Source organism: Thalassophryne amazonica, chromosome 19 (genome assembly GCF_902500255.1).
Source record: "Thalassophryne amazonica chromosome 19, fThaAma1.1, whole genome shotgun sequence".
Classification (NCBI taxonomy): Eukaryota; Metazoa; Chordata; class Actinopteri; order Batrachoidiformes; family Batrachoididae; genus Thalassophryne; species Thalassophryne amazonica.
In genome coordinates this window covers 56,928,407-56,955,893 of record NC_047121.1, presented here as the reverse complement: position 1 = coordinate 56,955,893, position 27,487 = coordinate 56,928,407, and the positions used below count along the sequence as shown (strand labels likewise).

The window sequence follows — 27,487 nt, the reverse complement described above, 5'->3', positions numbered from 1 at the left end:
GACATCGTTCTGTGTTTTATAATCTTGGCAGTAATTGAGATGGTCTTTATTCCAATAACAGGAAAACAAAAGCAGAAAAGAACTGGCAGCCAAAGCTGAGAAGAGGAAACGGGAGCTGGCAGAGGAAGAGTCCAAGAGACAGAAGGGAGAGAATGGAAAAATAAGTGAGTGCCGACTCCCCTGCTTCTTCTGAATTTACTGAAAATCATGAGCATGCTTCTCAGACATCCTCTTGTTGTTCTGTTGGCAGTTAAAAAAGGCTTTCTGCTGCAGAATGACGACTGCATCATTGACCACCTCCTGGCAGACATCAGGAAAGGTTTCACCCTGAGGAAGACCAGGCCAAGGTGCGATACGGAAAGCCTCCCCTCTAGTGAAATGCGTAGGGATTCCTGCCCGACTGGTAAGGACGAGACGGTGGCCTTCACCTGCCGTTTTAGCTCCGCCACTGACCCACAGCTACGAAGATCAGCTCTAAAATAGGAACTACATTTGAAGGAACCATATGGTTACAGTAACAAGTGTGTAATCAGAACCATGACTCAGTACTGATCTTAATACCTTTTTTAAAATACACCTACATACAATCAAAACGCAGCACATACCTCCGCCACAGCTGAAAGCAGGCAAACATTTCAGTGGGACGAACGGCAGACCTTTACTTTTAAACGGGCATCTTCTGACAACCCCACATCAGGAAAAGTAGGGATGATATGGAAAATATGAATAAAAACCTGCAGTGATTCTTAGGTTTACTTTGACTTCTATTTAACTGCAGACAGCATGAACCTAAGATGATTCATGTTTTGTGTGGTTGGCTTCCTTTTTATTTAATATTCATCCATTCCCGCATTTTAAGGCCTGCAACGCATTCCACAAAAAGTTAAGATGCTGAAACATTTCCCATGTTGTAACGTTGCCGTTCAGTCCCACAACACTTCCTGCAAATGCATCATAAGGTGTGCAACAGTACGGTGGCTTTGTAGCATTTTTCATTTCAAAATTCCCCACAGGTCAGGACTGCAGACAGGCCATTCCATTGCCCATAGCCTCTTCTGCTGCAGCCATGCCTTTTATAATGTGTGCAGAATGTCTTGTCTTGTTAAAAAAGAAATGCATGGAAGTCCCTCGAAAAAATGTCTTCTTGAAGGTTGCACATGTTGCTCTCAAACCTCAGGTACTTCTCTACATTAATGCTGCCTTCACAGAAGTATAAATGACCCTCACTAAAGCCACTGGCAGACGCTGGCTTTTGGACTTGTTGATGAAAACAGTGTAAATGGTCCTTTTTGTCTCTGGTCCAGACCACAATATATGTTGCTTCCAAAAAAAAAAAAAATTCTCTGTAATACACTTCTGGCCTCAGTTCTCACTCTATAATGGCCCAACCCAGATGCCTTTAAGACCAGAGTAGACTATGCCACTTCTGAACAAGGTTAACATAAGGCTTTTTTTAAACAGTAAAGTTTTAAGTGGCATTTGTGAATGTAACTCCATATTATAGTCACTCTTGTGTAAAGTACCTCAAAGTGATAATTGAGTGAAAATACAAGTATCTTACCATAAAATTACTTAGGTAAAAGTTGGTCTCCTTTAAAAAATATTACTTGAGTAAAAGTATTAAAGTATCTGAAATTTATTGTACTTAAGTATCAAAAGTAAATTTCTCATATAAAATGTACTTTAAGTAAAACTAAAATCCAAAGCAGGTGGAGAGTGAAATTGTGACACGAAAAGAAAGCCAGTGTGGTGCCTGGAGAAACTAGGAGGGGGCCTTAGCCCTTATAAAAGGCTGGATTCGCTTCTGGCGGAGCAGTTGGTGTTGGTGAGGGGATGAGTGCTGTTCTTTTTCTGAAGACCACAGTCTTTTCCCTGGAAGATCCACACACGTTTCTGTTAAACACAACGGCCGGGCTCTTGTGAAACAGAACAGTCACTTATAGCTACACAGTTGTGCCAAATTTAAGGGAAAAAAATGCAAGCGTCATCACCACCAAACACTGCAAAGCAACCAAACGCAGTGCTCTTTGCACTCTCGAATCCAAAATGTGGTGCTGCTTTTACGCACCGCGACTCCAGGAAAATTTCAAATAAAATAATTGAAATGAAATAGCCGCGCTGGCCAGTTTTGTCAGTACTTAAATGTCTGAGTGTGCATGTTAATTCCAGCAGGTCTGATCAGTGCGTGTGAACGCGTTTGGAATCCAAAGTGCAGATGGCCCCCTTCTCACCCTCCTGTCTCCTCTTCCTCAGCGGGGGCTCAGATTCAACTTATCTTTTAAACTTTTTTGTCAAACACGGCATGTGCTGCAGCGGTAAAGGGAGGACCCCTCTGCTGTATCTCTTCTGGTACGGCGCACTGCTGTTTTCACCTCTGCACACAGGCATTGCTCGATCAAATTTCTTCTACTTTTATATTATGAGTAACAAAGATGGTTCAGGGAAATGTATCGGAGTAAAAGTATACATTTCTTGAGGAAATGTAGTGAAGTAGCCTAAAAGTGAAAGTCGCCAGAAATTTAAATAACAAAGTACAGATATGCCAAATTTCTACTTAAGTACAGTAAAGAAGTATTTCTACTTCATTACATTACAACAGTCCTTGTCAAAGGTTTCCCAATGTTATCCCCTGCCCATATAGTTATATCAGCTATTGATGAATGTTCTTTATGCAGCGCCATCTGAGGGATCTAAGATTACAGGTTTTCTCCTTGTGCTTTTGCACTTTACACACTGAAATTGCTTCAGTTTGCTTGAACGGTTTAGTGACACTGCACTGAAGACTGAGAAATATGTAAACCCCTTCTCGTCTTTAAGGAACACTTCAGTAACTTTCTCACACTTGCAGTAGAGACAATCTGCCCTTTGCTCTTCAAAACTCAGCCTTCTATGGATGCAGCATTTGTACCACATGATTACAATCACATGTTTGAAATAATATCTTTAATTTTTAACTAATAGCCCTGAAGTTGTCCCCCATCCCAACATTTTCTCATTTGGGGTTGTATTAATTTTGAATTGTACAAAATATCTGGAATTGTAAATTTCAAATTCTTGACAAAGTGTGATGTGAGAATTGAAAGTTTAGATTTACATGAAATTGATGTCTCTCTTTAGTGATTACAAATATTATCTAAAAATGTTGAAGTTCCTTTGTTCTGAGAGACGTTGTGTCAGAAGAAACCACAAAACCAGATCAGCATTTGCCTGCCAGATTAGGACCCCTTCCCACCTCAGTTGGTTTGTTTTCATGCAACATATACTAGTCTTTGTTGTTTGTGCTGCTTCCTGTTGATGAGACGCATTAATTTTTCTTCCTGCTGTAACTGGATTCTTAACTGTGGTGTAACCAAAGAAAAATTGCATCAACATTCATCAAGGTGTTCTCTGCAAATGTTAAATGACTGACTGACTGATTTGTTGCACCAAGATGTTTTAGGAAAACATATCTAGAAACACTCATAAATACACCCCCCAAATTCTACCTTAGCATTTCAGCTATGGCCTTCAGAACTGGTCAGGAGAAACTGACAGGTTCTGATTTTGAGTGTCTTTTGGACTCATTCCAATCCAGGCAGGGGTGGGCTTTGGTTGGGGAGTTGGAAGGGTTCCTCAGGCAATTCCAAGGCAATCTGGGATTCCTGCGTGTAAAGGTATGCCTCTGGCTTATCCAAGCAAGTCACACCCTGCCCCATAACCTGAAGCTAGACCTGCTCTTGCTAAGGGGTTAATGTTTAGGTTTGCCAAGCTGTGACCTAATCACAAAGCCTGCATGATGCAATTTTGGACTGGTAGGAAATGTATCACTGAGCTTGCATCTGACCAATAAGACAGTATGGACTTACAGTTCCTGGACCATCGGTGAGTATGTACATTCAAGTTAGGGTCTTAAGAATTGTAACAGGAGAACTCGGCTTGGGTTAGGGGTAGGGTTAACCTTGGGCCCAGTTCTCTTGTATCCTGAAGAATGATTGAGGAGGTAAAGTGTTTTCTTGAAATGTCTGACATTTCAACAGCTGATGTGGTGTGAAAGGTTTAAAAGCCTTCTCATGTTCCTGCAGTTTCAGTCTTGCATGTAAAACCCTTTTCTCCATGCTTACATGCATTTTTACAATGCTTTTCCAAATCAGGGGCAAGTGTGAAGCCTGTAGACGAAGAAGATGGAGCCTCAGCACTAGAACTGGCCACCTCAGCAGGAGGGCAGCAAGCCAATGGAGGCGAAGTGAACGGCTACTTCCGCCAACCAGAAGAGATTCCAGCACAGAGTCCAGTGCAACACGAAGCAGCTGCACTTCCCAAAACAGCCCCAGGAGCCCCCACAATGTCACCAAGCAGTCTTCAAGCTGCAACACAGCCTCAGGTGGAAGCTGAACATAAAAAGTGTCCTCCCACAAATGGCTTTGCATTTGACGCATCTGAGACAAGTATCTCTGACAGAAGCAAAAATCAACCTTTGTCGCCAGATTCTGGTTTGGCGGAAGATGTGATTGATGGAACTTTGACCATGGTGTCTGAGATGTTAATCCAGGAAATCCAAAGTGACCCTGGTGGTACAGAGGGTGGTGACAAAATAGTGAGAGATGGTAACACAAGGTGTTTGACTGTTGACAAACAGGAGCCTCAAGAAGAGCAAGATTGTAGAACATCGAGAAGCTCCAACCAAGATGAGCTGAGTTACAAATATTCAGACTGTAAACAGAACCAGGATCTGCTTAGTGAGGGCATCCAGGAGTGTGATGCTGCAGAAGACCTGCCAGCCATATCTGAAGCAATGCCTCCATTTCTAAAGCCCGAACCAAAGAAACGGCAGAGCCTCTTTACGCGAAACAAAAAGAAGCATAATCAAGGTAACTTGTCCATTAATTTAAATAAAGATGTTTGCAATGCTAGTCTCCTGATGCATCTTAAAGGAAAACCCTTGTTTGTTTTTATTGCATGTTATATTCTATGTATGAGTTACATAATATATGCTGAATGTCTTCCTTAATTAAAGTACAGAGTACAGGTTCAGTGTCTCACTTGATTTTCAGACTTGAGAACATGAATGGATTTTTTTTTTTCTTTTCCCAATGCGATGGTCAGTTTGTTTGAATGTTCTGTTTTCCGTTTAAAACACAAGGTAACAGTGGAAAAGGACAAACTAAACATAAAAAAGGCTGCACGTTGCAGTGAGGTAGGTCAATCGATGGGATGTCCAACTGTAAGCAGAAACTTCATCCAAACGACCGCCGTCGAAGCCTGTTCCCGATAACGCCTCATCTGTTGGTCTAACTGAGATCTAGATCCATTTGTCTGTTGTCCAGCTTTGTAACACCTGTTTTCTTTCGCTAACTTTGCCAAAGCAGTTGTCATGGTGGTGCCAAATTACCATATGTTTTGAGATGAAGGCAAGGGGGTGGTCACACTAACATTTTGGCAGTTATTTTTCAAAGGAATTAAAATTCAGGGAGTTTTTAATCAAGCAATCCAAATGTCACTGGTAATGTTTTTTTAAAACTGAAAAAACTGCCTTGAAACTGGAGGTGTTAAAATGTGGCCGTTATGCAAATTTGTCTTCCTGGTAGACTAAAGAATAAAATGGTTTTTGGGAAAGTGGTAAGTTTTAAGATGAGACTGGATCTTGCAAATACATTTTCAAGTCCTTTTATTTGCGAGGCTAGTGATTTAAGCTAGGTAGCAGAGTTGCTAAAATGACTCCCCTAGCCTAGCTAGTCGTTTGTGGTAGCTAGCTTTACTTTAGCAGTACTTTGGTAATTTAGCAGTGCTCACTGAAAATGGCTAACAGCCAGTTTTTACAAAAAAAACAAATGTTCTGGATTCATAATCTTTTGGTGGGGTGAATTTAGCTACTCGTTGCGTAGGGATTAGCGCCATCTGAAGGACTAAGTCAATAAGACATCCTGATTTAGTTTAACTAAATTGGAAATAAAGGAAAGAAAATTTAAGTTTGCCAATTTCTAGTGTGACCCAATGCTAATGTGCATTAAACCTAATCAAAACTAATTTTAACAGCAGTGTCTCTGTGGTCAGACAGCTGCGCTTTGACATCATCGTGGAGTTACTTCATTGTCTCTGCTGCCATATTTTTCTGTTCATTTCCCCAAAATCTGCATCTAGGATGTTTAATCCACTAACAGCTGTGTGCTTTTAATTTATTGTAAACTTGTGTGTAAATTTGGTTTTGTTGCACAATAATATAGATTTGAAATTGATTAAATATATATTTTTTTAATTTATAAAATATAATTGTTGGCCTATTTTCTGTAAATGCTGTATGGTTATTTCCATTAATTTGTCTTTATTTTTTTTAGGTGTCTCCAGAAAAAGGAAATCTAAAGGAAAAAGAAAATGTTAATCCAGGAGACATCAGTGGACTACGGCTTTATTTTATTTTGTCAGATTTAAAAAAAAAAAAGTTACCTTTTGTTTAAAACCCCCAGATTGTTGCAGCACTGATGGAAACTTGTCACTTTATGTAAATGAATTCTGCTTAAATTGTGACTTTAATTATGACATGTTGAAATAAGTTAAATATGCTTTGCTATTTTGTATAACTGTAACATGCTGCTTATTTTGTCATGGATTTTATTTGCTTTTCAACATGTGAAATAAGATATTTAGCGCAAAATATTCTGCTGTCTTTAAGCTTCAATTGTTTAGCTTTAATATATCTAACAAAATATATATTGCAGCTTTTCATGTTAAATATATTTTAATAAAAGTGAATTTATTGAGTTTTTTTTTTTCTTTTACTTTTGAAACACTGGGCAGAATCTTGACTCCTTGACCACTAGGAATATAACAAACTATATATATATATATATATATATATATATATATATGTGTGTGTGTGTGTGTGTATGCACACACAATAAACCTCATCCTTTTTATAGCTGATTCAGTTTTAATACAGATACCAGTTTTGGCTTCTGCCAGTTATTTTTACTTCAGTAAAAGTAGTAATCAGGGCCGTATATAGGAATGTGAAAGGGGGGATTCAAATCCTTGAGTTGGGGGTCCAGTGGGCTGCAGGGCCCCTGGTGGGGTCAAGGGGCAATGCTCTCATGGGGGTTCAGGGGGGTAAAGCCCCCCGAAGCAGAAGCTTTTTGAGGATTTCGAGGGGTAAAAAGCTACATAAATTTCATTTGAAACCCAAAATGTATCATTTTAGGAAATACATTTTTATATACAAATAGTCCTTGCTTGGGATTGGATCAGTTGCCATAAGAACCACCCAGGAAGAACCAAGATAACATTAATGCAAACTTTATACCTGCTTGTCAGTTGCGAATGACGCAACCAACAGGCGTGAAAAAACTCGCGCATGAAGGTTCAAGCTTGGCTGATGCAAGCGCACATGATTCAAATCCATATAGTTTTTGCAAAAAATAAAACGGTCGGATAGTTTTCTAACAGACCTCGTATTTAGCGGTATTAATATTTGCGTTTACATTATGAATATGTACGTATATGTACGTTATGTATTAAAATAGCAGTATTTAATTTGGCGACCTTGTTTAACTCGCGAAATTCGCATAATAAATCCCACGTGAATATTTGCACCTTTACAGTATTTGCAACAGGAAGTGAGAAGCTCCCTTTATTTCTCAGCTTATACATACAAACATGTTTTTACCAACCAGACAAGTGTAATTATGTGTCTGCATGGGTATTTACAAGCCTACTAATCTGTTTGATATCAGAGGAGGATAGGGACCAGGGAGCAAAATTCTCAACCCCCATGGGAAAAGTGTATCTAGCAGTTTCCCCTTTCATCACTTAAGGGATTACTCTGGCAGAGGAAATTGAAACTTGAGGGTGTGTGATAATAGCTGTGTAACAGTTAGTGCTTGTTGCTTATTATCAATGAAAAGAAAATACATAACGTTGATATCCAGATCAGAAAAACATCAGCAGAAAAAAATCAGAATTCTTGGGGGGGGGGGGGGGGGGGGGGGATTCGGTTGAACCCCCTGAACCCCCTCTGTATACGGGCATGGTAATGACAGTAGTAGTAATACTAACCATGTAAACATCCAATCAGATTGTGCTGGCTCATCAAGGGCCAAAGCGTTCTTAGCAGTAACTGAAGGGGTAAAGGAAGTGACTACGCAGCTTCTAAAAGATTTTTTATCTTTATTGCTATTTAAGCATTCATCGTGTCACATGAGTTTTGTTTTTTTTTCTCATTTACAGTAGTGTTCAGAATAATAGTAGTGCTATGTGACTAAAACGATTAATCCAGGTTTTGAGTATATTTCTTATTGTTACATGGGAAACAAGGTACCAGTAGATTCTCACAAATCCAACAAGACCAAGCATTCATGATATGCACACTCTTAAGGCTATGAAATTGAGCTATTAGTTTAAAAAAGTAGAAAAGGGGGTGTTCACAATAATAGTAGTGTGTCATTCAGTCAGTGAGTTCGTCAATTTTGTGGAACAAACAGGTGTGAATCAGGTGTCCCCTATGTAAGGATTAAGCCAGCACCTGTTGAACATGCTTTTCTCTTTGAAAGCCTGAGGAAAATGGGACGTTCAAGACATTGTTCAGAAGAACAGTGTAGTTTGATTAAAAAGTTGATTGGAGAGGGGAAAACTTATACACAGGTGCAAAAAATTATAGGCTGTTCATCTACAATGAGCTCCAATGCTTTAAAATGGACAAAAAAAAAAAAAAACAGACGTGTGGAAGAAAATGGGAAACAACCATCAAAATGGATAGAAGAATAACCAGAATGGCAAAGGCTCACCCATTGATCAGCTCCAGGATGATCAAAGACAGTCTGGAGTTACCTGTAAGTGCTGTGACAGTTAGAAGACGCCTGTGTGAGGCTAATTTATTTGCAAGAATCCCCCGCAAAGTCCCTCTGTTAAAAGACGTGTAGAGTGCAGAAGAGGTCACAATTTGCCAAAGAACACATCAACTGGCCTAAAGAGAAATGGAGGACTTTTTGTGGACTGATGAGAGTAAAATTGTTCTTTTGGGGTCCAAGGGCTGCAGACAGTTTGTGAGACGACCCCCAAACTCTGAATTCAAACTACAGTTCACAGTGAAGACAGTGAAGCATGGTGGTGCAAGCATCATGATATGGGCATGTTTCTCCTACTATGGTGTTGGGCCTATATATCACATACCAGGTATCATGGATCAGTTTGGATATGTCAGAATACTTGAAGAGGTCATGTTGCCTTATGCTGAAGAGGACATGCCCTTGAAATGGGTGTTTCAACAAGACAATGACCCCAAGAACACTAGTAAACGAGCAAAATCTTGGTTCCAAACCAACAAAATTAATGCCTCACAGATGTGAAGAAATCATGAAAAACTGTGGTTATTCAACTAAATACTAGTTTAGTGATTCACAGGATTACTAAAAAAGCAGTTTGAACATAATAGTTTTGAGTTTGTAGCATCAACAGCAGATGCTGCTATTATTGTGAACACCCCCTTTTCTACTTTTTTTTTTACTAATAGCCCAATTTCATAGCCTTAAGAGTGTGCATATCATGAATGCTGGTCTTGCTGGATTTATGCGAATCTATTGAATCTACTGGTACCTTGTTTCCCATGTAACAATAAGAAATATACTCAAAACCTGGATTAATCTTTTTAGTCACATAGCACTACTATTATTCTGAACACTACTGTATGTCCTCCCTCCACCAACTCCAGGACAGATCCTACAGTAAAGAAATTTAAAAAAAAAATCTTTATTTCAATAGCCAGATACAAACAGAATGTTCCATAATGTGTATGATTCACCAACTGAAGTTATGGAGTCCAGGTCAGGACATAATATGGTGCAAGAAAAAAGGCACAACTGTATCATCCTGATTCACTCTTAAGAAAAACAGTCTCTCCTGATGCAGTTTGAGCAGCAAAAAAAAAAAAAAAAGTGGGTCCATTGTTGAAATAAAATTCCTTTGGCCAACTGGAACAGCTGTTAACGCATGAAAAAAAAATCAATCTTGTATTGAGCCATACATTCTGTAACAATCTGATCTTTTATTGGTCACGTAAACATCACCAGCAGATTCATCAATGGTACTGATTCCATTCATATTTCATTCAGCTTAAACACATATGTTGACAGTCGAAAGTACAAAAGTATTGGCAACAAATATGTACTTGGGGTAGTAAAAGTACTAATGCAGAAAAATACTGGATTATAATAATTGACAAATGAATGTACTTAGATCACAAGCACCTTTATTGGAAACTTTATCTTGGACAATACTAACATATACATGCACAAATACTTATGTATGTGTGTGTTTATATCATCTAAACATATTTGAAATCTAATTTTATATTTGTGTATATTATATTTCTATATTTTGCTTATTTTAATATCTACTAAATAAATCCGATAAATAATTTTGTTCCTGTCCTTTACTGACTTAGTTGTATTATTCGGTTGTGCCTATTTTTGTGGCTGCGGGGCTGAAGGTCGACGGTCGGAAGTTTCCGCTGGAGACGAACTTGACAGCAGTGACGTCACCGCCGTTACCGATATGGCAGTGCCAGAGGAGGAGACGGATTAGTCTGGTGGAGACGGTCTAAAGACCAGCATCATGTCGCTCGGCTGGTCCGCCAAAGATCACAAAAACCCGAACCCGACGGCCGGAGGACTGAAGCGGCAGCGCAGCGACACCGGGAACAAAGTGACGGTGGTTCTGGGCGCCCAGTGGGGCGACGAGGGCAAAGGCAAGGTGGTCGATTTACTGGCGACCGAAGCCGACGTCGTCTGCAGGTGTCAGGTAAACTTATGCGTCACTGACGGCAGCGTGAATAAGGCTTTATGTCGTCACACAGGGATTTAATTAAGAAAGGAGAAGTTTATGTAGGGGAGACCGGGATGTGAGTCACACAGCATGTTTTTCTCTGTGAATCTGCAGCACTGGATTCCAAACACCCATTTGTCCAAAGACACCTTCTGAAGGCTTTTGGTTTAATGAAGTTATTCAGCCACTAGACGCTCTTATTGGTCAATGTCAGTCCCGCCTACACTTTGTGACCTACCAGAAGAAGGACCTGGTTCCTTCCTGTTGGCAACAGCCACAGCAAAAACAGTCTTGATTTTGAAATAACGTAAAATAGCCGGAATCTCAGCCGTCAAGCACAAATTATTCAAGTAGCTTTTGATAAACCAATATTCATTAAAAGCATCTTCAGTTAGACATCTTCAGATATTTTTGATAAACGTTCATTAAAAAGCATCTCGAAGCACACTGAGCACCCTCTAGTTGGAAGATCAGATCAGGTCTGCCAGCACCATGTTCTTGCGCCACAATATGGAGCTGTCTTGGGTCCTGGATGGCAACCAGCCAGATAGACAGCTGGTCCATCCTTACCTCTTGAAAGTAAACTTTCTCCAGGTGAAATGTGGGCATGTCCTCGACCTTCTCCAGCCACCCGTGCTCCTCTGCACTGAGGCACCTGTGTGCTGGATCAGGACCAGATAAATGAGCTACGTGACCAAAACTGTGCAAATGTGCATCTGTGTGCGTGTGTGTGTGTGTGTGTACACATTGAAATCGATCCTCAGGAATCAGACGCTGTGTTTGTGACGATCATCAATAAAGCTTGTAAAAGCCAAAGTGGGCGTGTTGCTCTGCTGTGAGACATTTAATCTAATCTTTAATCTGTTGTCAAATAATCAATGAGTGGCCATTAACTGAACGGATGCATCAGTGACCCCGTGATGACCTTTGATCCACATGACATTGATGTCTGCGTGTTGTCGACACATCCCACTAACAGCCTGACAGCGAGCACGACCTCATTTACACATTGACCTTTAACCCGCTGTGACCAACAGCAAAATGAACCAAATGCTGCGAATGTTTGTGTTCGATACATGCAGCGGTGAGCAGAAGTCGGAGGGCGAGCAGAGCTTTCACGCCACCTGTGCCCCGCCCACTGGCCTACAGAGAGGTCACATTCTCAGGGGTGGTTGATATGCGAGAAGGCCAGGTCTTAGCCAGAGCCGAGGACCCACCAGCCGAGCCAAGGCTGCTAAAATAAGACCTGGACTAAAGCTTGGCCTGCGGGGAGGAAAGTTCCTCACGACACGTGTTTCAGTTGATCTTCTGTGCTGCTGTCGGGTGTTTACATGATTCAGGGTTCACGCTGCAGAGGTTCGTCACCGCTGTGTGCGGCACTCTCTCTTTTCCAAGGCTTTGGCACGTCTCAAAGGCTACTCTGGTAAACAGAGTAAATGAGTCTATCCCCTTCTGTTTGTTTACGTGATAACTCTGGGACAATAAACGCTATCATCTGTTCAAATGTTCAGATTAAAAGAGCACATCATGAGGATAAGCTAATTAAAATTTGGTTCACTTTGATGCACCACATCAACACAAAAAGCAACTTTGTTTTGCTTATATAATATCACACATACCTTTCATGCATGATTGTCTTGGTCCTCCCATAGTCCATGAGCCAAGCAGTTTTTTGGTACTGCAGACTAAACAACATGTACAATCCAGCCTCAGTATACACAAATGTACGGTGGCCATCCCAGGTTGGCAGCTATAGCCAGGTTGCACAGGGGTCAACATTTAAAAGTGCCCCGATCGCATTGAAACATTCACCACATTATGTGCTTGATCATAGGGATTCCACAAAGGTAGTCTGGAATGAATGTTCTGGAGTTATGCGGTAAAAACAACAAACACTGGTGACGAAGCTGCTCTGATTTTGGGAAAAACTTATGCAAATTATTGGCTAGTAGGATTTTATGAAGGAGTAGTTTGCAGTTCATTATCACATTATGGAGTAACGTATGTCACATGTCTAAGAATCCAGTGGCAGCCCACCTTGTTTGACATTCGCTCTGGAGAGCAAACAGTCAAAATGATTGTATTAATGCCATCCTGGGATGGCCACCATTCGTGTTATGTCAGCCATGGTACACTGGGGCCGGATTGTAAGTGTTGTCCCCTTAAGTGGTATTGATAGGTCAAAATTGTCTTCAGGTTCGTAGACTACCAGCTGTACCTGTGTTGCCCTGTAATGGATTGGTGCCCTGTGGTGGGGGCGGGGTCTTAGACTCTTCAGAATCTGAGAATAACTTGGACCAGCGTACATCTTACTTACTTTTACATAACAAGGCATCTCTGGTCTTTCATCTATTTTATTCCACTGTCATACTTTTGGCAGGAGGCAGTACTAAGCCTGGACAGGTTCCCAGTTCTTCCCAGAGCTCGCACATACAGACAGACAAGTATTTGCTCTCACGTTCACACCTCCACTCAGTCATCAGTTCAAATCGTCTGCATGTCTTTGGACTGAGAGGAAACCAGAGAATGCAGAGAGAACCAACGGCCCCAGTCCAGACCTCAGGAGGAAAAACCGGTGAACCCCTCAGATCGGAACGTCCTGTTTGAGATCATCATCAAACGAGACGTCTTACAGACATGGAACAGGATCTGATACAGATTCATCACTAATCTGCAATGTCAATTGTCATTGACATTGACATCTGCAAATTAGTAATGTTACTTATCTTCAACCTTGATGAAAGTAATTCAGGTTGTTCATCAATGTTTGTCAGTCAGTGTTTGTGGATGTTTGTTAAACATGACTGGACAAAAACGAATGAACTATTTTTAATGAAACCAGGTGGAACTATTTCATTTTTGTGCAGAGCTAAACTTTGATCTTTAATACTGATTTCTTGATTGTATGCAACTTTGTCCGTGAGGATCAAAGTCAGGGACACAATCAAAGATGAGTAATGTAGATTACATACCAGGACTAAGGATGAAGGATCAGGATCAAAGGTCAGCAATCAGAATCAAAGTTCATTAATTGGAATCAAAGGTCAGAAGCACAATCAAAGCTGAATGATAAGGATCAAAGATCAGGATCAGTGTCACAAACTGATCCTGATTTAATTACAAACAAAGGTGAGCTCCCTCAATCAAAGTCACAATCTGGATCTTACATCATGCCTTTGAGCATGCTCTGATGCCAGGCTACCACAGCCTGGAATGCCCTAGAGTCCTACTTGGATCTGGTGGATGTGAATGTATATTTGGACAAGGGTGGTCCACTAGAGTGAACTGAGGTTTGATGTTTGGTTTGGAGTTATTGAAAGGGGACTGTGTGTCCATAAAGGAGAGTCCTTCCTAAATGTATGGAACATGACAGCATAATGTTTTTTTGTTTTGTTTTTAGTGATAGTTTTTACATTTTGTGGCTCCGACTATTCTTACCTATTCATGGTCCAACCAATATTGGACTAGCTGAGTCCAGACCACCAAGGACTGTTTGGTCCCAGAATCAAAACAACAGGAAATGGATCTATGGATTCAAGTAGCACATTGAAAAAAAAATCTTCCTTCTTTGGTTTTTAGGGAGGCAACAATGCTGGACACACAGTGGTGGTGGACGGTAAAGAGTACGACTTCCACCTCCTCCCCAGCGGAATCATCAACCCCAAAAGCACATCACTTATTGGTACGGACTTCAGCCAGGTTCCAAACATCACGTCTCTGCTTTGACGCTCCATCAGAAGTGTGACACGTGTGCGGTTTGTGTTTTTACAGGTAACGGCGTGGTTATACATTTACCTGGCCTATTTGAGGAAGGCGATAAAAACGAGAAGAAAGGTAATCTGAGGGAAAACCAAACGTAGGTGAGCGGTGTGAGAGGTCCATGTGACAAGGATGTGGTTTCTGCTCTTTGATCAGGTCTGAAAGGCTGGGACAAGAGACTGATCGTGTCGGATAGAGCCCACCTCGGTAAGTCACCTCAAAATATTTGAGCGTTCGGTGGAGGCTACGGTTTGTTGATTTGGCGTCTCTGTACAGTCTTTGATTTCCACCAGGTCGTCGATGGCCTACAAGAAACTGAAAGACAAGCACAAGAAGGAAAGAGGTACAGATCAGTATCTTGCCACATCAATATAATCAATATTTTTATCAAGAAAACGTTATGGTCATTTTAAAAAAATGTGTTTGTAACAGCATTGGAACAACCAAGAAGGGGATTGGACCCGCGTATTCCAGCAAAGCATCACGCACCGGCCTTCGTGTGTGTGACCTTCTTGGTGACTTTAAGGACTTCTCGAGCAGGTTGGGATGGAGGCAAATAATTCTGAACTAATGCTAAAAAAAAGTTTAGTGTTATTATTGATGAAAGGAAATCTTAATTGTCTTTGACCAAACTTTGGCATAGTGTTCCTCCAGTGGAAATGAAAGTTGGGGGTTTTTTTAACAGAATTTGTTTCTCTGTAAGGTCAAGTTGGTCCAAGTTGTCTCCAACTCAAACTATTAAATGAGTGCAAAACCTTACAGCTGTTGAACTGTTTGATGAAATCAGTCAGTTATTGTTATTGACGTTAGGTGGCATCAAAATTTTTATTTTTGTTCTGAAACAGCAGAGTAAAGATTGAGTAAAGTAGCCCCGCCCCCCTCCTGACCTGATCATGGAGTACCCAGCAGGGGAATGTCCCCAAAGCTCAGGACTCGGTGTGGGATGCACTTTGCCTCATGGTTATGACTAGTTAGGCACAGTCTAACCATGAGGAGTCCTGGGCAAATCTAGCTTCAGGTGACAGGAGGGGGATTGTAACTTGGTTAGGTGTACCAAAGGCACATCCATACTAGGGGGTTCCTGGGAATGCCCCTTGCAGAAATATTAAAAATCTATTTCCCCTACCTTCTAAGGCAATCTGGGAAGCTAAATACTGACTCTGGTCTTACAACCCCATCAACCTTCCCTCGGGATCCCCCAGGGATCAATTCAAGATCTACAGAATCTATTTTGGACAACATCCGTGGCAGCAGTATGAAGCTAATGTGCAAGTTTCACTGGAACTAGACAGTAACCAGGTTACTTTGAGCTGGTTTTGCTTCATTTTGGTCACTAATTCCACTGTTTCTCTGCAGTGTTTGGTTCGGTCACTTAGTTTGTCCTTTAGGTCAAAACATTTCCGTTTTTGATTGACTTCATTATTTTAATGTCCTTGAATGTGTTTGTTTGAAGGAATGGAACTTATTCTTACTTACACTAACTTCTTGTTAGAAACTTTCTTTTGGGCAGTCATGCGACATCATATGTGGTATTTGTGGGTCCTTTCAGATTCAAGAACCTTGTCCAACAGTATCAGTCCATGTATCCATCCTTGATAGTTGACGTTGAGAGCCAACTGAAGAAACTGAAGGTAGACATGGACAAAAGTGACTAAACCCGGTATTGACTCACTCCTATTGTCATTGCTCCCATCAGCAAGAGATGTGTCTCTTTGGTTGTTTCACACAGGAGTACACTGAGAGACTGCGGCCGATGGTTCGGGATGGAGTCTACTACATGTATGAAGCCCTTCATGGACCTCCAAAGAAGATTCTCATTGAAGGGGCCAATGCTGCTCTCCTTGACATAGATTTTGGTAGAGTTAGTGACCATGAGGTGTTTCTTTGGTGTGTTGGGATCTCAGTGTCATTTTTAACAGAATCACTCCTTTGTAGGTACATATCCCTTTGTGACATCATCAAACTGCACTGTGGGTGGAGTTTGCACTGGTCTTGGAATCCCTCCACTGAATATTGGTGAGGTGTTTGGTGTAACAAAGGCTTACACCACCAGGGTGGGAATCGGTGCTTTCCCCACCGAACAACTCAATGTAAGCACAAAACAACTAGCATGTACGCACCGTAACCCGCCCTCCTCTGGGCCCTGCAGTCAAACAACCTGTTTTATTCAGAAGCATCAAGCATTGACCCTTTATAAGAGCCAGTGGCATCTAGGAAAGGCACCCAGGAGACACGTTCTGATAGGTCAGGGGAGGTTACGAGTAACGATGGCCAAGGTTAAGTTGAGGTAACCGATCTTGGTATGGTTAGCTTTAGTTGTTCATGGCAGTTTGCTCACATCCAGCAAAACTACTTCTACCTCCAGTTGAAGGGATTTCGCACCACGTACGGTCGATATCAGCCAGAGGTCGGTGTTCTGCCTGTGCTCAGGCATCAAAGTGCTGCACGCAGGAGTGTTCACGTCCCTGCTGTCAGTACCGCCAGACCGCTGCAAGGAATTGCTACATTCCCAGCTGACTGCTTGTTTCCCCGTGAGTGACAAAAGTACAGGGTGTCCCCCAAAAAATATCCACAAAAATAAAACCATAGAGAAAATATCCACCTTTGGATACTGATATCTGACATATGTCGTCTAGACGCATATGTCAGCGAATTTGATCTCTGGTGGTTATTTCTAATTTCACCAAAGTTTGTAAGAGTTCTGGCATTCACAAGATATGCTCAGTATATGCACGGTTCCTCGTGCACGGATCCTCGTGCACGGCTCCTGTGGCCCGGGCAGATCTCCCTGTGTTAACACTATGAACAGTTCTATCAGTTTGAAGCGTCTCCGTGTTGTCTTCCTGTCTGAGGCTTTGGGTTTAGCCGTTGCAGAATTAGAGTCAAATGATTTTCTTTTTCAAATGACTTTTTTGGGGACACCCTGTACACAGAAACTTACGTTCGCCGAAACCTCGAGCTGAAAAGGATCCTGCAGATGTCCGTGAACTCAAATCAGTCTTTACACAAGAACAGACGTGTGGAATTTTATTTTACAGTGTTAGTGGAATGATTGACACACATGCCGTAAGTCTGGTGGCGAGGGGGCGGGACTTCAGTGACTGACTGCAGCTGTCAATTTCTGGGAGACTCGAAAACTGTTTCTCTCTTATGTGAGTCACCTGCTCCCGGAGTTAAATTTAGGCCCAGAGTCCTGCTTCAGGATAGATTTACTCTGTGAGCCGGGTTGTGTAACGAGCACCGACCCTGACGAAGTATAGGTCAAGACAGCAAAACCTGACACACACACCCCCCCCGACCCAACCGTGTTATTGTTGTCTGTTGTGTCTGTGACTGACATACTTTAAATTACTTGTTATGACTGATGGTGAGGGAACAACGAGATGTCATTTAATTTTTTTTTTTGGGGGGGGGGGTTGACCTTTGACCTTCACCTTTAAACTTGGGTAAACCTTTCTTTAATAGCTCAGCAGATCCTGTTCTTAGCTCATAAATCAACTCCTAATTGACCTACAGAAAACTGACCCAGATCAGGATACAAGCGACGTGGTTTGTCATCACTCCCTGTCCGGCGCCGTTTCCGCCGCAGACTTTTCTTGTTCTGTGTTTTGCAGGCAGTCGGCGAGCTGCTGCAGACAAGAGGTCACGAAGTGGGCGTGACCACAGGAAGGAAGCGGCGCTGCGGCTGGTTGGACCTTGTGATTGTCAAATACGCTCACATGATCAACGGCTTCACCGCGTGAGTGCTCGCCACCTGAATGTCACCGTCAGCACCGTTGTGATGTGGAAGACATAAATGATTATGTTTCCTTTATGCCGTCTTCCTGTTCCCGCAGGATCGCGTTGACAAAACTTGACATTCTGGATGTTCTGGATGAAATCAAAGTTGGAATCGCATACAAGCTCAACGGAAAAAGAATCCCTCATTTTCCAGGTACGGTACCAGGAGAACCCGTCCACAGAGTCCAGCAGCATCCACATCCAGAACACGTGTGTTTCTAGGCTTTTTGGTTTTGCTTTTGTAATATACCATAGACCTCTCTGCCACCTGCTGGCCATGTCTAGGCTAGTTGTGGGGAATAATCTTATCATCACATGCATGATGGGAATTAGGAGCAGGTGTGGTTCATGTTACGGGACCCTTCTGGAAGTGGCAGCCAGTGTCAGAAGCATGAAAGCTTTTGATTTGGTCCACCTTCCCATACAGCACAGAACACAACAGCTGCACAACAAGAGTTCTAACAGCAGGTGGCGGTCTAATTCCAAAACTCTTTTGCGTGTCTGGAAACTGAGTCTTCATTTTGAAGCTGATAGTTCCTGGTACTTGTCTTGTGACCCAGCTCAGGCCACAAGGTACTGACACAGAGCTAGTAGTCCTCCTGGCTCAGTGACTCGTAGTCTTCTGTTCATCACTGAGAGTCCAGCAGGTCGAACTGACACCAAAACCTTGAATGGAACATTTGGTAAAGTTCCTGTTTTTAGGAGCAAAGAAGTACTGTCATGGTGGAAAATGCTAAGTCACTGGGAACTACACAGTAGGTAGACTAAGGGTTTGGTTTGGGGAGAGGACTGAGGACACACGGTGGACAGGTGAGGTAATGCAGCAACCTGGATTAAGGACAGAGTTAAATAAAACAAAACAAAAAGAATTAGGAATAAATTTAGAAATTAAGATTCTTCTTCTTCTTCTTCTTCTCCTTCTTCCTTTTTATTTATTTCTCACCACAGCCAACTTGGACGTTTTACACAAGGTGGAGGTTGAGTATGAAACCTTCCCTGGTTGGAAAACAGACACATCTGCAGCCCGGAAGTGGAACGACCTCCCGGCCCACGCCCAGAACTACATCCGCTTCATCGAGAACCATATTGGAGTTCCAAGTACTTTGACTGTAAAACATTGACTGTGCCATTTGTTCTTTGACTAAAACTTTAAAAACTGATGAAAACACTCATTCCATCTGAGACCCAAAGAGAGAAACACAAACGCTGCATGAATGTCAAACATGGGCCTGAGCTAAATGAAATGGGGGGAAAAAAGTTCCTATACAGACCCCGAGGCTCACTGATGCCGGTGCTCATCCTCGGATTCTGGAGTGTAATGAGACTCCAGTCTGACACTGGTTACTTCTCCAGCCAATCCTGTGATATCTGTTTACAGCTGGGTCTCTGGGACGATGCCTGTGAAGGTTCGTGTCCAAGGAAGCAACGAGAACGGGAATCGAACCCGCGTCTACCTATTGGTAGCTCTTATCCCACTGAACTGTCTGCTTGACAGTGACGTCCAAAATACTTATGAACCTAAGTGTATATCAAAGCAGAGTGGGATGTGGGGTTGCCTAGCAACCACACCATCAAAGGCAAAGCAATCACAAATGTCTATGACATCTCATGTACATGGGATGTGGAGATGGACCCGATGACGTCCTGGGAGGGTTTCATCGAGGACCCAAGCGGTTCTGTGTTGTCGTGGATACAGTGACACACGGCACCAGCACATGCTCCCTGACCTGATTTAAATAAAAAATGCCACATAAGATAAATTGTGTATTGTTGTGGAACCTCAATGCAAACCCGCCACCAGTCAGCACATTAATCATCGTCTTTCTCCTGTACAGTATTTAAAAAGGCGCTTTACCTTCCCAAGTCATGGAACAATGTCAGAAATGTTCACAGGGCAACCACTGTTCTGTCACATGGGTGTGATGTTCAGGGAATGTTGGGAAACTTTACTCACCCACATTATCTAAACTCCGCCTCTGTCTGTGTCTCTCCAGTCAAGTGGGTTGGTGTTGGAAAGTCCAGAGAATGCATGATCCAGATGTTTTAATGGAAACATTGACCTGATGTTGACCCGGACACGTGGATCTCCTGATCGCTTCTGGATTCGTGAAATAAAACAATAAATAAATCAGTGTGACATTTGTTCTGATCGTCATTGTCTGATGTTCCTGTATTATTAAAGTGTTATAACACTAATTATAACTGACACCTCTCTGACCCACACATCAGGCGGCTTTTACGCCCATGAATGACTCATCCATCCTGCTGTTTTTATTTCCACGCCTCTTTTTAACTGTTACATGGTGAGTGAAATACAAACTCCTGTAGAATGATGACTGAGTCCAAATGCACAAATTTGGTTCTGGTTCCACATCTGGATTTCTATGTACTCTGTGAGACACGCCCACATCATCTGTGGTAGACAAACAGACACGCCCCTCTCCAGAAGGAAAGGGGGTGTGGCAGCTGGTCCTTTCCATTTAAAGTGACAGTAACAGAAACAGTTTAGACCTGTAAGTGTTTTAATTCTTTGGTCCCTGGGATGATCAGGGCAAGCATCAGGATAATGTACACAGCCAGTGCACATTATCCTGAAAACTCTCTGAAAACTCTGCTCTGAAAACTTTCCATCAATCACTCTGTAAAAACAACTGCATGTTCAGTTTTGAAATTTTGGATTCTGATGGATAGATGTAAGGACCAGTGAATCCCATATTGGCTTCTTGTAGCATGGTTATTTTTTCTAGTTATTCTTTTATATGTAGGATGTTGGAACCCTATCTGGGCTTGTTCGGTTGAGCACCATGGCCACGTGTAAAACAGACCTTTTGTGTGCGTACAATTTCTGAAAGCTCGTTGCTTGTCACAGGGTCCTGGTGGCCACTAGAGCCCGCTGTTGATTGCTGTTATTGTTTATTGATATTGGATTATCTCAGTGGCAGCCTGGTGGATTAGTGGTTAGCACTGTTGTCTCACAATAAGAAGGTCCTCGATTCGCTTCCCGCTTGGGCCTTTCCATGTGGAAATTGGCATGTACTACCCCCCCCCACACACACCCAGTGACCCTTAATTGGATTAGGTGGGTATAGAAAATGACTTATTGATCTCAGTATTTGTCTCCCATATAGAAGCAAAGATTTGTTTTGTTAATTAGTTAATTAGTTATTTAATGTTTTTTTTTCAGGATTCAACCAGTTTTGCAATCTCGTTGAGATCCCGTCACTCACAAGGACCTTGTAATTCTGTAGTGTACACTTTTCATCGTGTAATTCATGAAATACTTACTTTTTATGTTATATTACATCTGATTTTATGTGATATACTGTACGCGAAATTCCGATATTTGTGACAGTCGTTGAAAGCAGTACCATCTGAGGCTCTTGAGCTGCAGCGTGAACAGAAGTGCTGTTATCGGATTGGCTATAGCCGTACACGTGATCATACAGCGTTGATGTGATTGGTTACATTTTGCGTTTTCCCGCAACAAGTAACTGGAAGTGCGTGGAAACTAATAGGTGTTTTTCAGCTAAAATGCCGAAACGTGGCTGTCCTTTCACGGAGACGTTTTCCTCGCAGTATAAAATACATGTCGGGCAGCAGGAGTTGAGCCATAACAGTGTGTTAGGCAACAAATACAGACAAGAAATCTACGGTAAGAAAGACGCTGCGCTGTTAGCTCACCTCGGCTAATGTTAGCTTCGACGCAAACAGTTTAGTCATTTTTTAGCACGTTTAACTTTTAATGTTCACAGTCTTCATCTTGAACAGTTTGCGTATATGTCATACGATTACACTTTAATACGAGTTTCGTTAAATTTAAGATTACAAGGACCCTTCCTTGTCAAATAAAAGATAAGATCAATTTATCAGATTAATAAAACCGCTAAAATGCTATGATTACTTTTCTGTGAAAACTACTTAATTATCAGCAGTTTATAAAAAGTTTGACTGCTCCGTTAAGTTGTTTTATTCATATAGCAGTTTAACGCCAACTATATATTGAGATTAAATTAAACTCACATTTCAGAAGTTGAATCCAGTGATTTTTTTTCATAAACAGTTGATTATCAAAATAGTTTGATTAATTTCCAGCAACATCATTCTAAGAGTAGTAATGAGTCCATGAATAATAATTGATTAGTTGATCATAAATGATTTGAAAACGTATTGTTAATCAGTAAAGTCAGCTTTCAAGAAAAATTGCAAAAGTCGAAGTGTTCCAGCATCTTTAATGTGAATATTTTCTGTTTTAGAAAATATGAAATTTTATATAAACCCTGAGGAAAAAATGATGGCATGACCACAGGTGGAGGATGTTCAGCCAGTTAACAAACACAAAATAAATCACAGATTTGACAGAAAATAATTTTGTTCAGCAGTTGAGCATCTGACTTTGACTAACATCTGTTAAACCCAATCACAATCTGTACTTTTTGTGCCTCCTTCAGCTTTTATGATGTCCTGAAATCTTTGAACACTTCATGAAAATTGTTCTTCATTAAACTAATTCAAAGTTTCTAGCTGCTCTATGTGTGATAAAATTGTAGTTTAAATACAGAACATTTTGTGAAGTACAAAGATAAACCTTATTGCCCTACCCTCTATCTATTAAAAAAAAAATGTGATAATGGTAGTATGGTACCTGTGTTAATTAATACACCTTGCAGCGCCGCCCCGGATCTCGCAGCATAGAACTGAATCCATTGGGCGGACAGGAACCGTGTCTCTCACTACTTGTTCGTAATCACAAAGATCCTGATAATTCATAAATTCCAGATGGGTGAACACAGAGTATGTGGCATGAAGAAAATCTGATAAATGTTTGAAAGAAGGCGGGGGGAAGCTCAGAATGACCAATTTTTACATTCAGAAAAGATCTACACGTCAGGTTTGTGCTCAGGGTGCGTAGCCCCCCCACCCCACCTATGGCAGCAATGACTGCTTATATCAATAATGTGCTTTGTTTTTGATGCTATTTGGTTTTTCTCTTTCCTGTTTGTTCAGCTTGGTAAAAATCTTGTAACTGTTAGAGTGACCTAAGCAGTGGGTCACCCCTCTGAGTCTGGTCTGCTTGAGGTTTCTTCCTCAACATCATCAGAGGGAGATTTTCTTTACCAGCATCGCCTGTACGCTTGCTCTAGGGTGTGGTAACGTTAGACCTTACTCGTGTGAAGCACCTTGAGGCAGCTTATTTGTGATTTGGTGGTATATAAATTGAAATTGAACACTAATCAGTAAACTGATGTCTTTGGGACTGGTTCCATTGAATACGAGTGCTGGAGGTCACCTGGATTTGTGGATGTTTTGTGTCCAGCACCAAGAGTCACTGACGTCAGGAGACACTCTGGTCCCTGATGTCTCCACATTTCTTTATCGTGTTAAACTTACTGACTTCACATCTTCGGACTCTTTACGAGCTGTTCTGTCCTCGCAGAGAAGACAAAGAATCTGCTTTTCAATGGCAGCAAGACTGTGACGGGGAAGATATGGAATGGGGAGGACAAGTCTGCGGTGTCTCCTGCCTGCAGCACATCTCTGCTGAAAGGACAGACCCTGATTGGACAGGACGGCCGACTGACGAGAGCAGGCACTGCGTCGGGTGAGACAGAAAGGATGGCGTTATTCTGGGTGTAGGCCTGTGGTTAATTTAACATTAACATTAAATAGATATAAGATGTATTTTCAGACGGTTCGTCTGACACTGAGCTGTGGTAATTCAGAGTTTGGCGACTGGAGCCTTCATCTTAAAACTGTCACTCTGTGTAGAATTATATTACTCACAATACTACAGTTGTGCATCTGATGTGTCTGCCATTAGCTCGTACGGAGGAGGCGTGTCCAGCCACGGTTCAAATCTGTACGTTGGGCGCTCTCAAAGTCCCGCCTTGTTTCAAACCTCAGTCATGATTTGTGTGCAGCCTGTTGAGTTTTTTTAAAAAGAACACAACAAAACGTTGCATGACAGAAACTTCATTTTCAGTTGATGCTTACCTTATAAAGGTTTACAGATGTTGAGGCCAAAAGAACGATGCGTTCCTCAGCACCAGTTGGAGGAAGATCTGAAATGTGGCACCGATGTCTCAGTACCAGCAGATGGCAGCAGTGTTCCAGATCTGACTTTGTTTATCCTTGTTTTTGTTTTTTAAGCCTGTGTGTGTGTTTTTGTTTTTCTCTCTGGAATCTGTTTTTACCTTTTTGTAGTCATTTTCAGTTCTTGAAGCGTCTTTATTTTTGGTGTTGTATAAATTTGAGTTATTTGTGTGTAGGTGTTGCGATGGCTCCTGGCAGCTGCTGTGTGTGTCAGAAGAACCAGCGGTCCAGAGCGTTGTGTTCGCAGTGTGACCGTCACACATGTGCCACGTGCACTCGCCAGTGTTCCAGCTGCGCCAACGTTTGCTGCTCAGTCTGCACAGTCATAGAGTACGTTTACAAAAAAAAAAACCTCTTAAATGTGTGTGTGTGAGACGGAGGCCAGCAGGAGTCGCTGTGCATGTGGTGGTCAACTTGCCTCACTCTGCCAACAGCCGAAGTATTCGCCCAGGTTTTAGCCGACTGACCAGGTCGTGAGATCTCATGCCGAGGGGAGCGAGTGGGAGGAAGTCGATACAAAGCCGAGTAAGCCGTTAAACGTGAAACTTCAAAAAAATGCAGTGGTCTGAAGTTTGTCAATGGTCACACAGGCACTGTGGTGACATTTGGATTTTGTTCAGAATATTTTTAAGGACTATCTTTTAAACTAAAGTAACATAATTTTCAGGAGTAACTAAAGTGCTCCACAGTGAGGCGCAGACGTGAAGGTGTATGAATAAAGTACAGGTAGATTTATAGAAAGTGTTGAGTGGAAATGAGGTTCAGGACCAAAGTTTACAGCCACCGCAAACATGATTTAAAAACTCTTGCCATGCAAACATTAAAGGAACGATCTGAAATCCAGAATGTCGAAATGTTTTTTACCACCTAAACCCTGAAATGTGAAGATTGGATGCTTCTTATTGAAAAATTTTCTATGGGCTATTATACCACCTGCAAACAAACAAGGCGAAAAAGAGAATGTCATAAGCCTACGTCTTAACGTCCACCACTTGCAGCTAACGTGCAAACACAGCATTAACATGTTTAGTCCGCGTTTACAAAAGCACGAGCCCAGAACGGAGGCGTTGCTAGATTGAAGTTTAACGGAGGTTTAATTGTGAAATAATAACAACGATGCAGAGCGATTGAAAGTTGTCTGTTGGCGGCTTCCTTCGTGCCTGCAGGTGGTGAGTACTAAACGTATTACGATGGATTTATATTTTCCTCCACGAATTCTTAAGTGTAAATTTATGAGTTAGTTTGTTTCTATGATTAGCTGCAGGTTCTTTGACTTGTCAAACTGTTTTTTTCTCCCTGTATCTTAATTATTTTTTATTTTTGGCTCTTTTCCAGTTACAGTGGCCGTTATGATGAAGTTATCTGCTCTGGATGCAAAACGTAAAAGACCAAAGGATCAGATCGGCCTTGATGCTCAAAGATTTTATTGCCTTCAAGATGAGACTGAGACTACATTTTAAATGTTTTTAAAACTGTGATCCATATATCTGCTTGTACATATGTATCATACGTCTAGGTGACTGAAATAAATTTGAACACTTTTTTATATATATAATCTGATGTCAGTCAATTGCTTCTGTCAAGAATACATGTCTGAATATGCCGTATTTTAAATTATAAGCCACAGGAAGGTGAAAAACTAGATAGGTCCTTTACAGAGCAGGTACCTGAACTACGGTGCAAAACCCTGGTGTGCGTCGTCTTGTTGAGGAGGTAATTTCAGGCTGTTGCTGCTTCTGAGGCAGATTTGATTGATAGAAGCTCCCACTGAGGTCAGAGGACCTCCCTGTAGAGTTTTAATGACCGAAGTATCTTGGGGTCTTGTTCACAAGTTGGAGTGTGAGATTGATGGATTGGGGCTATGTCTGATGTTTGCGGACTCTGTAATGGACCGTCATGGTGAAGAAGGAGTAGAGCCAGAAGGCGAGGCTCTTAATTTACCAGTTGATTTATGCTCCTGTCCTCATCACAGATGATAGACTTTGGGTAATGACTGAAAGATTAAGGTTGCGGACACATGAGGCAGAAATGAGATTCCTCCATCGGGTATCTGGGCTTAAACCCTGGACCGGGTGAGAAGCTCAACTATCCGGGAAGAACTGAATAGAGCTGCTGCTGCTTTGCATCAGAAGGAAATGGAGGTGGTTCCACCATCCGGTGAGGCTGCCCCCTGGTAATCTCCCTAGAGAGATCTTTCAGGCATGTCCAGCTGGGAGGAGGCCCTAGGATCTGTTGAAGGAATTATATTGCTCAGCTAGCTTGGGAATGCCTCAGGATCCCCTAGGAAGAGGATCAAGACTTGGCCGAGGATGGGGAAGTATGGGATGAGCTGTTTTGTCTGTCACTGCGGCCTGGACAAATGGCAGAAAATGAATGAAATGATATTGTCCCAATACATAACGGAAAGATCCAAATAAAACTTCTAGCATATCGTAGGGTTGAGGGGCACCGCTGGTAGCCACCAGTATGAGGAAGAGCATCAATGTAAAAACTGATCCATACAGGATTCCTTGTGATGACCCTGAGGCTTGCAAGAGCACTGAGGTCTTAGGAATGTCTTAAATATCAGGCAGTCTAGAGGAGGTCCTTGGCGTGAGATGAGCAAAAACCTGATGGCCGCTATCTGAGCTGCAGGGAGCTGGTGAGGCACTTCCAAGATAAAGGGTAAACCACAGTCAACTTGATGTTCTTCCTCAGACACTTGAACCAACCAGAGGTTCGGGAAAAGGCTTTTTCATCCTGCGAAGCTTCTGTACAGACTCACAAAGTTGTTTCTTCCCCGTCAAACTAAGATCAGTGACTATTGGTCCCCTGTTGAGGCCCGTCTAAGCTAATACTGCAGAGGTTGGTGAAGTCTGAGGCTCACGCTTCAGTAGTTTTTCTTCAGGCCTAATCCCAGATCACAGACGATGCAGTCCAATGCACAAAAGACCTTTGACCTCAGTGGTTTTTGTGTTGGTACAAGTTACTGTGAACAAATGTCATCTGGCAGATTCACCTCAGCAACACCAAAATGTATCTTCCCTGACTGAATTATCTCTTGTACCCTCTGAATTTTCATATTTCGTTC

The 27,487-nt window shown here is 41.9% G+C and overlaps 3 protein-coding genes across 8 annotated transcripts in view; all 3 read left to right on the top strand.

Moving 5' to 3' along the window:
- The window catches only part of inf2 (inverted formin 2), a 32,969-nt gene extending 26,230 nt beyond the window's left edge, over positions 1 to 6,739 (top strand). For 2 of the 5 annotated variants that reach the window (XM_034195488.1, XM_034195487.1), the window contains 3 exons: positions 62 to 164; positions 251 to 403; positions 4,131 to 5,007. In XM_034195488.1, the coding sequence (XP_034051379.1) occupies positions 62 to 164; positions 251 to 403; positions 4,131 to 4,987 (1,113 nt within the window). In that variant the 3' untranslated portion in view covers positions 4,988 to 5,007. Of the gene's footprint in view, positions 1 to 61; positions 165 to 250; positions 404 to 4,130; positions 5,008 to 5,119; positions 5,174 to 6,311 lie in introns of those variants that run through there. The other 3 variants (XM_034195489.1, XM_034195490.1, XM_034195491.1) reach the window with 3 other exon arrangements.
- Positions 6,740 to 10,488: 3,749 nt separating this feature from the next.
- Positions 10,489 to 20,467, top strand: adss1 (adenylosuccinate synthase 1). Its single transcript, XM_034195496.1, has 13 exons — positions 10,489 to 10,764; positions 14,368 to 14,470; positions 14,560 to 14,622; positions 14,704 to 14,754; positions 14,824 to 14,890; positions 14,980 to 15,087; positions 16,097 to 16,178; positions 16,277 to 16,403; positions 16,483 to 16,637; positions 18,162 to 18,286; positions 18,384 to 18,481; positions 19,276 to 19,425; positions 20,322 to 20,467. The coding sequence occupies exons 1-13, from the start codon at positions 10,579 to 10,581 to the stop codon at positions 20,372 to 20,374; spliced, it is 1,368 nt and encodes a 455-aa protein (XP_034051387.1). The 5' UTR covers positions 10,489 to 10,578; the 3' UTR covers positions 20,375 to 20,467.
- Positions 20,468 to 21,785: 1,318 nt separating this feature from the next.
- On the top strand, positions 21,786 to 25,966 carry siva1 (SIVA1, apoptosis-inducing factor). Of its 2 annotated transcripts, none has more exons than XM_034195498.1 (4): positions 21,786 to 21,979; positions 23,762 to 23,926; positions 24,594 to 24,747; positions 24,852 to 25,671. In XM_034195498.1, the coding sequence occupies exons 1-4, from the start codon at positions 21,859 to 21,861 to the stop codon at positions 24,892 to 24,894; spliced, it is 483 nt and encodes a 160-aa protein (XP_034051389.1). In that variant the 5' UTR covers positions 21,786 to 21,858; the 3' UTR covers positions 24,895 to 25,671. The 2 variants fall into 2 exon arrangements, with proteins under 2 accessions (XP_034051389.1, XP_034051388.1); XM_034195497.1 differs by lacking the exon at positions 24,852 to 25,671 and adding an exon at positions 25,753 to 25,966 and having other exon boundaries at positions 21,787 to 21,979.
- The last annotated feature ends 1,521 nt before the right edge of the window (positions 25,967 to 27,487 follow it).